This window comes from Scylla paramamosain, chromosome 2, assembly GCF_035594125.1.
Source record: "Scylla paramamosain isolate STU-SP2022 chromosome 2, ASM3559412v1, whole genome shotgun sequence".
NCBI lineage: Eukaryota > Metazoa > Arthropoda > Malacostraca > Decapoda > Portunidae > Scylla > Scylla paramamosain.
In genome coordinates, this window is record NC_087152.1 from 29,136,817 (window position 1) to 29,149,316 (window position 12,500).

General features: G+C 41.3%; 1 protein-coding gene across 1 annotated transcript in view; it reads left to right on the top strand.

Annotated features, from left to right (window-relative positions):
* The window catches only part of LOC135112711 (uncharacterized), a 231,195-nt gene that overhangs the window by 210,918 nt on the left and 7,777 nt on the right, over positions 1 to 12,500 (top strand). Inside the window, exon 7 of the mRNA XM_064027450.1 lies at positions 6,357 to 6,591. Coding sequence (XP_063883520.1) covers positions 6,357 to 6,591 — 235 coding nt within the window. The remainder of the gene's footprint in view (positions 1 to 6,356; positions 6,592 to 12,500) is intronic.

Sequence of the window (12,500 nt, forward strand, 5' to 3'; positions counted from 1 at the left end):
AACACAAATACAGAGAGAGAGACTGGAGCTGACAAGATACAGAAGAGAGAAAACAGACAAAACGACAAATACAAATTATAGAAAGTCAGAACAAACTGTAAAAAAAAAAAAAAAAGACAGACAGACAATGAAACACAAACCGACAAGCCAAAATGGAGTCATAACAGACAGAAGGGCAAATAGAAACAGATATGATACCAACGTGTAAAAACAGACAGGACAGACAATAACAAACAAGACACGCAGTTACAAATTAGAACCGACATAAATACATATATACATACATACACACACACACACACACACACACACACACACACACACACACACAGACAGGCAAAAACAACCAAGACACGCATAGAGAAACGAAGACACACATAAGAACAACCAGACGGACCGAAACATTTAATTAAAATAGGAAGATTCATGACATAAAGAGAGAGACAAAAGCAAACAGGACGAAACAGACGAGAAAGAGGAGTAAAAATAAGATACACGGACAGAGAGGCCAGACAGAAATAGCCCTAGCACAAAGGAGAGAGAGAGAGAGAGAGAGAGAGAGAGAGAGAGAGAGAGAGAGAGAGAGAGAGAGAGAGAGAGAGAGAGAGAGAGAGAGAGAGAGATACAGGTGGACCGAAACAGGCGAGACACCGAGAGAAGAATGACAAGCACACTACTCATATTCTAGACTCGGAAATCCCAAGCGCTTCCTCCCCGCCTATCAGAATCCTCGCTGACAGACGAAACTCATTAAAACCTTCACCCACCACTTTCCCGACAGACAGAGAGAGAGAGAGAGAGAGAGAGAGAGAGAGAGAGAGAGATGGAAGTTGGATGAAAGAACGAGAAATGGAACGATGGACTAAAAGAGGAGAGAGAGGAGGAGGAGGAGGAGGAGGAGGAGGAGGAGGAGGAGGAGGAGGAGGAGGAGGAGGAGGTATCTCAAGAGGGTATATATGGGCCATCCGTGATCCAAGTCGCTGAAAAGCCTTCAAAAGGGAGCTTTATTTACAAGAAAAAGCGAGCCAGCCACTCTGATAGGGAAGAGGAGTCCTGAGAGAGAGAGAGAGAGAGAGAGAGAGAGAGAGAGAGAGAGAGAGAGAGAGAGAGAGAGAGAGAGAGAGAGAGAGAGAGAGAGAGAGAGAGAGAGAGAGAGAGAGAGAGAGAGAGAGTCAAATGGGAGAATTACAATAAATCAAAGTAGGGGAGCGTAATCAACAGAGAGAGAGAGAGAGAGAGAGAGAGAGAGAGAGAGAGAGAGAGAGAGAGAGAGAGAGAGAGAGAGAGAGAGAGAGAGAGAGAGAGAGAGAGAGAGAGAGGGAAGTCAAACGGAAGAATTACAATAAACCATAGAAGGGAAGTTTAATCACAAGAGGGAAGCTCCGTCAAGAAGGGGAGACGCCGCCCGAAATATGGAAAATTACTCCGAAAAACACCCCAGTTTACTGATCCAGGGAAGGGGAGACTCACCATTGCTAATATTTGCTTAACAAACCCACAATGCTACACCCTCACTCACACCTACACACACACACACACACACACACACACATACACACACACACGTAGCTACACTTAATACAAGCCTTTCTCCTTCACTTCTTTCCCTTTCTGACACATTTACGTACCTATTATCCAAACATACACACACACACACACACACACACACACACACACACACACACACACACACAATACTATCCCACAAAACAAGTAGATACAGAGAGAGAGAGAGAGAGAGAGAGAGAGAGAGAGAGAGAGAGAGAGAGAGAGAGAGAGAGAGAGAGAGAGAGAGAGAGAGAGAGAGAGAGAGAGACAGAGCAAAGGAAGATTTGGTGTTTAGTTTACGTAAGTTACGTATTGTAGTATTTCATCTCTCTCTCTCTCTCTCTCTCTCTCTCTCTCTCTCTCTCTCTCTCTCTCTCTCTCTCTCTCTCTCTCTCTCTCTCTCTCTCTAAAGTCCCTGTAGTAGTTTCTCGCCATTAAAAGCCCGCCCTTTGCCACCCCACCTTCGTCTCACTTCCCCTCCCTTCATCCCTCCCTCCCTCCCTCCTCTCCTTCCTTTCCCTCCTCCTACTTTCCTACCCCAAATCGAGTAAATGCGACCAAAGAGAATATGTTATGCCTAGAATATGGCGCGGTTATGAGAGAGAGAGAGAGAGAGAGAGAGAGAGAGAGAGAGAGAGAGAGAGAGAGAGAGAGAGAGAGAGAGAGAGAGAGAGAGAGAGAGAGAGAGAGAGAGAGAGAGAGAGAGAGAGAGAGAGAGAGAGAGAGAGAGAGAGAGAGTAAAACAAAGCGTCCTAGTGAAAACTGACGAGGCCTGAAGAGTAAGTGGCTTCAAGGAACGTAAAAATTGCTTAAGGGAGAGTAACTTGAGGTGCGCTGAGGGTGAAAATACAGCTAAGTGCGTCACCGCGAGGACTGAACATGGAAGTGAGGGAAAGGAAGAGTGTGAGGGAGAGGTGGCAGTAAAGGAAGTGGAGATGTCAACCAATAAATAATGTGAATAAATAAAGAATAAAGCAATAATATAAATAGTAAGGTTTCATTGGTTTTATGGACATAGCCCGAGCCTGCAACTTTAGAGACAGTGACTTTTTATTTCTCGGCAAAAATATGAACTGCATGAAAAAGCTCATGTTCCTTTAATGTTATCAGTTTGATTCAACTAAGAGAAATGACACAGGTATGGTGGAGGAAGAGAGATGGAAAGAGGATCAAAGGAGGAGGATAAAAGAAATGATGGGAAGATGAAAAGGAGGGTGAAAAATAAGATTTATTAAGAGACTTGATTCAGGTGAAGGAGGGACACAGTCACTGTTTGGCAAAGGGTTTGTACGGAAGAAAGATTATATTTATAAGGTGGAGTTTCTAGATTTCAGATGTCACAGACTGATAGAGGAGAACGTTGTATTAGTAATCAACACATTATGAATGCTACTAGTACTACTGCAACACTAACAACTACTAATACTATTACGACAACTTTTTAGTACTATTACCACCCCCACTAACTACCAATACTATTACGACTACTTAATACAACCATTTCCACCACCTCCACCACCACCAACACCACCACCACTACTACTGTCTTCACTCCCACAAACACCATCACAGCCACACAGATACAGCGAGCTTTTGCTAAAGTTTCAATTTTGGAATAAATTTCTAAGCTGGAGAAAAGGAGTGAAGAAACAACAGTTAAGGTGGAGCAGCATTAGTGGATGGTGAAGGTAGCGGTGGCAGGTGGTGAGATTACCTGAGACAAGGGGTTTACCAGTACAGCAACCAAACTTTGTCCTCTCTTTCCTCCTCCTCCTCCTCCTCCTCCACCTCCTCCTCCTCCTCCTCCTCCTCCTCCTCCTCCTCCTCCTCCTTTTACTTAAGATAACACAGAGTAGCTTGTCACAAACAGCCTCGCTAGGAGTCATTAGGTCTGCTGGGATGTCTGTTCTTTACCTCATGTTCCCCTCCCTACTAAATTATGCTCACACGCCTCCACTCTGCGGAAACTCATGAGCTGGTCGGAACACTCACCTGAAATAAGAATGAACCACACCTTATTAGTACGCTTGATAAGACTGTGTGTCATGTTCTGCGCCAAACTGCGTCCAGACTGACAAATAAAATGAGTAAAAAAATGTAAAAGAAGTAGTCATGTTTATGTCATTATTGGTGCAGATCAAGATGTCCTGTAGATTCTCTCTCTCTCTCTCTCTCTCTCTCTCTCTCTCTCTCTCTCTCTCTCTCTCTCTCTCTCTCTCTCTCTCTCTCTCTCTCTCTCTCTCACCATGAAGCATAATATCCACGTTTTCCTCTTCCTTTTAGCTCACCAAAGGTTCTTCCCTCCCACCGAGACACCAAAACACAGCTTCCCCAAAGACATTATGTGTTTACCTCATCTATCTCCACCATCTTCCCTGCCCCCTTCAATCAGCTGTCCGTGCATTCCAGGCCATCCAAGCAAAACAGTAATCTTTTCTCTCTATTTATTTTTCTGTCTACACTCTCCGATTTTTTTTTTTTTTTTTTACCATTTACAGTTTGTTATTAAGTTTCTGTAGTACTGTATTTTTTTTTTTTTATTGACACATATCAGTCATACAGTTTTATCATAGTTCTCTCACAGCCACACATCCACACTTTCCTCCCTACTCTGCTCTCAACCTTATTCTTTCAACTACGAGTACATTGCTTTCAACTCTCATTGCAACATATCCACACACACCTTCCTCACTCTGTCTTTGTCTCTGTCTTTGTAATCTTCACTCGCTACTAATCTCGTATCTGTCGTGGACCGAGAATGTTGCATGTATATGATATATAAAAACTACTGCAAACTCACAAACATTCCCATATTCTAATTAATTACTACTAATTATTTATATTTCTTACGACTCGAAATTTCTCACTCGCATTCATCTTCAGTTCGCTCAAAGTTATTTGGTGTCACTTTATATATCCCCCACATATTCACTATTTAAAGTAATCATCGTGCAAGAACTCAGACAATATCAAATTCACAAACACAGATAATATTCAATCGGTGCAAGTAATGTTCAGTAAGAAAAACACATCAATTAACATAAATATTCCGTAATGAAGATAATCTTCGTACACCATACAAACCTATCATACCACTCATAAAACAATATGCAAATATCCTACTCCTCCTTTTAAAAAATAGTTGACTTCTATACTGCAGTACACTCTCAAGTTCAACTTATTCCGTCCATCTCGACCCCTCTCTGGTCGGGCCCTCTGGAACATCTGCCTCTGTCTGCTACTCCTAATTTTCTCTATGTCACTCTATTCATATACAAATGTTTGAGACTGCCTATTTCCTTCAGAAAATTACCTTTATTTCCATAACATTTAACATATCTACCATTCAACGTTTCTCATTTACGCTCCACATTTGCGCCCACAGGCGTGGTACTTGATACAGAACGTCAGTCAGGGTAAGGGGCAATTTGGAGACGGAGCTTAAGTGGGCGTTGGTATGTTTCCATGGGTTCACCTTTCCTTCTGGTGCCTCGAGCCTCTTCGCCTACTTTCCCTTTCTATCGCTTTCTCTGCCTTGTCCCCTACATCATTACTGTTAATTGCCTATTGTCCCAGGCTGCCTTCGCCCAAGCGGTTTATGGCCTTCTCCCTGCTGTGTCCTGCGTCCATGTTTGTTGTTTTCTCGGTCCCTCGTTATCAAGTGTTAATTACCTTTCCCGTGGAGTGACCGCTTGTTTTCTCTATACTTCATCCGTCTTCTCCATTTCTTTTTTTTTTTTTCTTACTTATTTTATCTTTTAATCTTTCTTCTTCCTTATTTTGTCTTCTTTCTTTTCTTCTTTCTTCTTTCGTAATAATCTTATATAATAAAACAGTCTGTCTGTCTGTCTGTCTATGGGTGTGTGTGTCCGCTTTTCACGGAAAAAAAACATTGAGCTGACTGTGATGAAATTTGATCCGGGGAGTGACATAGGCTGTCTTCACTACTTCCAATCCAAAACCGTTTGATTATTCAGGCAAATCTGTCACCGTAACCCAACTGTTGATGGTGGCGCCAGGTATACTGTAACTCATTTTTTGATGGTGGCGCCAAGCAGTCATTGTTAACTTGGGTCTTTGTTTCATCAAGTCCACTCAGAGGGGAAAATATCCACTTTTGTAACTTAAAAATGTTGAGATAACAGCTTCCAACAGAAATCAATAAATTGAACGTCCTAAAGAGTTCATTCAGGGGAAATATTCTTAATGGTCACCGACACAGGACACGTACAACAGTAAACGGACGTATATTTTAGATTCGCTATAAAGTAAATTTTGTTTGGTTAATAGCTTTGCCGAGCAAACGACCGACTTAAGGTGATAAACAATGCTTTGGAGAACAAAATTTTATCCGGACAACGCCGGATAATTCTGCTTGTACACTATATACTGTGGTGTGGGGTCACACATACAGCATCTAGTTCTGTCTACGTTGGCTTCTTTTACCATCCGTACACTGTTATTCTGCTCCCATAAACACACACACACTCACACCTTACCCTCACCTCATCCGCCATCTAGCTGTCTACACTGTCTTCTTACACCACTCCCTACATTGTTATTCAGTTACCTTAAACACACTCGCACCTTAAACCTTCTCTCTCCTGTCTACGATGTTCTCTTTTAACCATCCCTAGACTTATTCTGCCGCCATAAGCGCACCCACACCTCATTCTCCTCTCTCCCGCATCTATGTTGCTATACGGCACCCAGTTTTCTGTTTACAGTGTCTTCTTTTACCGTCCCTAAAGTGTTATTCTGTCACCATAAGCACACTCACACCTTCCCCCTCCTCTCTCCCCCCGCAGCTCCAGTCGCACTACCTCAAGCGGTACCCACCCAAGCGTGAACCGGACGGGCTGGAGACGGCTGTGTTGGGTCTTAGCTTCGTCACGTCCCGCAGTCACTTCCCACACGGCGAGATGCGGCTCAAATGCGTCGCCAAGATCGCCACCGTGTACTTCCAGTCGCAGGAGACTTCTGTGATCGAGACTGGGTTCCTGCCGCAGACACAAGCCGAGGAGAGACGCCACTATTTCTTCAGTGAGTTCCTCTTCTTGAGTCTGCGTGTCTTGAAGTGGCTTTGATGTACGCTTGTGCTTCTCATTTCCTTCTCGTCTTTTTTTTCCAGTTAAAATTTTTACATTAATTTTTCTTGCTTTATTTTTTTTTTTTTTTTTTGTTTTTTGTTTTTTTATCTATTTATTTATTTATTTTATTATATTTATTTATTTATTTTATTTATTTATTTATTTATTTTATTTATTTATTTTTTGCTAACTGGTTTTGTCTATCAGCTGAGTCTTTTATTCGCTTTTCAATTATGGTGATTCTGATTATTTCCTTCTCGTCTTCTACCAATTCTAATTTAGCCTTTTCTTGCTTTCATATTCGTTCGTCTGTGTTTCTTGCTTTTGCTTTCTTTTCTTTACTTTCTTCATGTGTATTTGCTCGTCTTTCCTTCTTCATCTTTTCATCCCATTTCTTCTTACTCTTGATCATCACCATTGCGATCGTCACATCTTCATCATAGTCATCATTATCGATATATTTATCTTACTTTTAAGTATAAGAGGTAACTGGCAGCAAGAAGTTATAAAAAAAAGTGTCACTTATGGAGTACATTGAAAAATGATCATTCAAAATTTCAGCTATCTGTCTATCTATCTATTTATCTATCTATCCATATTTATATTAATCAATTTCTACCTAACTTATATTTCAACCCTCCTCCTCCTCCTCCTCCTTAAAGAACTAAATCTATTCTCCATATGTAAACGCAGACTAAGAGAGGATCTGCTCTTGCTTAACAAAATGTTCAATGGATACACAAATATGAGACCAGAACTGTTCCTAACACTCAGCCAGTCTAATGCTACAAATAATAGGTAAGCGATTTCAAACAAATGAAGCCAAATATTTCTTCTTCAGTCGTGTCATAAATATCTGGAATTGTCTTCCATCAATCGTCGTTAACGCAGGTACTGTTAATTTAACACACGTCTTGACAAGTATCTAGACACTAATCCCCGCTTGTCATTGTTCATGTCTGAATAACGAACACGTTCACTCCGCACCATCTGTCATCTGATGGTGGTATATTTCACTAAGGAAGGGAAACAATTATTATGCAACAAAGATTAAAGATTAAAGAGACCTCAGTGATGGCTTGTTCCTCAGTGACTTACTGCTGACCCGGTCACAGTAATGGTAAAAGGAATCGAGTCCTTGCAGAGCAACTCACCCACCACTATAGTCATCTGGTTAAATGAAACCCAGTAAATAAAATTTTAAAGAAGAAGCGCCTCATCAAATGCCACAAATATTAGGACTGTATGTAGACTGTATGTAGTAGTAGACCTTACCTCTCTTACTTTCCTCTCAAGTTCCATGTTGTTTTTCCGTACAACATGGTACCATTTCCTTTTCACTGCAAGCTTCGACAGGAGGGATTGGGGAGTGGGAGGAGCCTTCTCTTGTGCTATCCTGTCTCTCCCACTAATAGAGTAGAATAGTTACCCAAACAGCCTAGCAGGGACCTCAGGGTCTGTTGCTGTTTGGTTTTCCTTTGTATATTCCTTCTCCCAACTCCTTCTCCTCCTCCTCTTCTTTCTCTTTCTCCCCTTTCTCCGTCGTCTTCTTTTCCTCCTCCTTTTTTCCCTCTTCTTCTTGACAACTTCGCTCTCCTCTGTCTCCTCCACAAACTCATTTCCACATTTTTTTCAATGACTTTTGTATCTTCATCAGTCTCTCTCTCTCTCTCTCTCTCTCTCTCTCTCTCTCTCTCTCTCTCTCTCTCTCTCTCTCTCTCTCTCTCTCTCTCTCCAGCGTCTTTCGTTTTCTTTCTGCATCATTTCAATTTCACGTTTTTCCTGTGGTTGTGATGGAGTCCTTTTCAGCCTCGTCAGTTTCCAGGCGATTTAACAAGACCCACAGTTTTTATTATGATTTTTTATTAAACTTCATAATCCACTCATGGTGTCGTATAATGTTTTTCGTCTCGTTTAGTGAAATTCTTGATATCTTTTATTATATATATATATATATATATATATATATATATATATATATATATATATATATATATATATATATATATATATATATATATATATATATATATATATATATATATATATACAGTATATATATATATATATATATATATATATATATATATATATATATATATATATATATATATATATATATATATATATATATATATATATATATATATATTATTAATCCATGTGAATGTTCTTTTTTTTCTAAATGGGATTATTATTTTCTAAAGTGTTCAGTAGTTTTTTTTCTTTTCATTTCGCATTTTTAAACAAATTTTGTGGTGTATTACCTTTATACTATTATTTCCACATTTTTTTGTGTTCTCTCTCTCTCTCTCTCTCTCTCTCTCTCTCTCTCTCTCTCTCTCTCTCTCTCTCTCTCTCTCTCTCATGTAGTTTTTTTTTTTTTTTAGTTATTTTCTATATATAGATACATACGATAGACAAACAAACACAGACAGAAAGACAAATAGACTTGCTGACTGATAGATAAATAGATAGCAAGTTAGACAGTTCGATAAACGGGCAGATAGTCAGATAGATAGATGATAGATAGATAGATAGATAGATAGATAGATAGATAGATAGATAGATAGACAGATAGATAGACAGACGGAATTGGAATCATTCCTGTATTTCATAAAAGCCACGCGGTAAAGATAAATGATGCACAGACAGTTACATGGATAAATAAATAACTAATACAGACACACGACTCCATACATACATACGTACGTACGTACATACATACATACATACATACATACAATCATACAACGTGCGTACATACATACATTACTCCCAGTGATGTCTAAAGCACTGTTCAGGGGGTGCTGTGAACTTATCATTAAACCCAGATGTGACCTCACTGAACATTTCCCTTTGTGTCTCACAACACAGGGGGGCAGTCACAGCCTGCCCTCTAGAGACAACTCTCTTCTTCCACACAAAACTACAAGCACCTAATAACACACACACCCTTCACTCAAAAATTTTAAAATCATCCTCCTACACCAGCCTCGGAGTCCCCATCTGGGGAGGGGACCATAAATGTCCCCAGGTCGAACTGCCTTTCTGTCGATTACCCTAAGTGTCTTGACACCCCCCTCAACTTTTTCTTCATTAGCTTCTGCAACATTCGCTGTCTAAGATCTAATTTTCAATCTGTAGAACACCACCTCTCCTCTTCTAAACCTCATCTTCTTTTCCTCACTGAAACTCAGGTGTCTGAGGCAACTGACAATAGCCCCTTTTCTGTTCCCTCCTATTTTCTCTATCCTCATTTTCGATCCAAAGCTGGATGCTGCGTTTATGTGCGCAATGACTTAACCTGCTCGCGTGTCCACGCTCTTGAATCTTCCGAGTTTTCCACCATCTGGCTACGAATACAGAGTCACTCTCATACTAAATTTATCTGTGCTGTATACCTCTCACCTAACTCCTCTGACTATAAGAAATTCTTTCACTGCTTAACTTCCAAAGTGGAGCACATTCTGACCCTCTTCCCTTTTGCAGAGATCTCCATTCTTGGAGACTTCAATGTTCACCACCAGCTTTGGCTTTCCTCTCCCTTCACTGACCATCCTGGTGAACTAGCCAACAACTTTGCTATCCTCCATGACCTAGAGCAATTGGTGCAACACCCTACTCGTATTCCTGACCGTCTTGGAGACACACCCAACATTCTTGACCTTTTCCTGACCTCTAATCCTTCTGCTTATGCTGTCACCCTTTCTTCTCCGTTGGGCTCCTCCGATCACAATCTCATATCTTTATCTTGTCCTATCGCTCCAATCCCTCCTCAGGATCCTCCTAAGCGAAGGTGCCTCTGGCGTTTTGCCTCTGCTAGTTGGGGGAACCTGAGGAGATATTTTGCTGATTTTCCTTGGAATGACTACTGCTTCCGTGTCAGAGACCCGTCTTTGTGTGCTGAGCGCATAACAGAGGTGATAGTGTCTGGCATGGAGGCGTACACTCCTCAGTCTTTTTCTCGTCCTAAACCTTCTAAACCTTGGTTTAACACAGCTTGTTCTCGTGCTATACATGATAGAGAGGTGGCCCACAAAAGGTACTTAAGCCTTCCATCACCAGAATCTCATGCACTTTATATTTTTGCCCGGAACCATGCCAAGTCTGTTCTCCAACAAGCCAAAAACTCCTTCATTAACAGAAAATGTCAAAACCTTTCAAGATCTAACTCCCCTTGTGATTTCTGGCATCTAGCCAAAAATATCTCCAATAACTTTGCTTCTTCTTCTTTCCCTCCTCTATTTCAACCAGATGGCACCACTGCTATCACATCTATTTCTAAAGCTGAACTCTTCGCTCAAACCTTTGCTAAAAACTCTACCTTGGACGATTCTGGGCTTGTTCCTCCCTCTCCTCCACCCTCTGACTACTTCATGCCACCTATTAAAATTTTTTCGCAATGATGTTTTCCATGCCCTCGCTGGCCAAACCCTCGGAAGGCTTATGAACCTGATGGGGTCCCTCCTATTGTTCTCTGAAACTGTGCCTCCGTGCTTGCACCTTGCCTAGTCAAACTCTTTCAGCTCTGTCTGTCAACATCTACCTTTCCTTCTTGTTGGAAGTTTCCCTACGTTCAACCGGTTTCTAAAAAGGGTGACCTTTCTAATCTCTCAAACTACCGTCCTATTGCTTTAATTTCCTGCCTATCAAAAGTTTTTTTAATCTGTCCTCAACAGGAAGTTTCTTAAACATCTATCACTTCACAACCTCCTATCTGATCGCCAGTATGGGTTCCGTCAAGGCCGCTCTACTGGTGATCTTCTGGCTTTCCTTACTGAGTCTTGGTCATCCTCTTTTAGAGATTTTGGTGAAACTTTTGCTGTTGCCTTGGACATATCAAAAGCATTTGATAGATTCTGGCACAAAGCTTAGATTTCCAAACTACCCTCCTACGATTTCTATCCTTCTCTCTGTAACTTCATCTCAAGTTTCCTTTCTGACCGTTCTATTGTTGCTGTGGTAGACTGTCATTGTTCTTCTCCTAAATCTATTAACAGTGGTGTTCCTCAGGGTTCTGTCCTGTCACCCACTCTCTTCTTATTATTCATTAATGATCTCCTGAACCAAACTTCTTGTCCTATCCACTCCTACGCTGATGATACCACCCTGCACTTTTTCACGTCTTTTCATAGACGTCCAACCCTTCAGGAGGTAAACATTTCACGCAGGGAAGCCACAGAACGCTTGACTTCTGATCTTTCTAAAACTTCTGATTGGGGCAGAGCAAACTTGGTATTGTTGAATGCCTCAAAAAACTCAATTCCTCCATCTATCAACTCGACACAACCTTCCAGACAACTATCCCCTCTTCTTCAATGACACTCAACTATCCCCCTCCTCTACACTGAACATCCTCGGTCTGTCCTTTACTTATAATCTGAACTGGAAACTTCACATTTCATCTCAAGCTAAAACAGCTTCTATGAAGTTAGGCGTTCTGAGACGTCTCTGCCAGTTTTTCTCACCCCCCCAGCTGCTAACTCTGTACAAGGGCCTTATCCGTCCATGTACGAGTATGGAGTATGTTTCACATGTCTGGGGGGGATTCCACTCATACTGCTCTTCTAGACAGGGTGGAATCAAAAGCTTTTCGTCTCATCAACTCCTCTCCTCTAACTGACTGTCTTCAGCCCCTCTCTCACCGCCGCAATGTTGCATATCTAGCTGTCTTCTACCGCTATTTTCATGCTAACTGCTCTTCTGATCTTGCTAACTGCATGCCTCCCCTCCTCCCGCGCCTCGCTGCACAAGACTTTCTTCTTTCTCTCACCCCTATTCTGTCCACCTCTCTAACGCAAGAGTTAATCAGTATTCTCAATCATTCATTCCTTTCTCTGGTAAACTCTGGAACTCCCT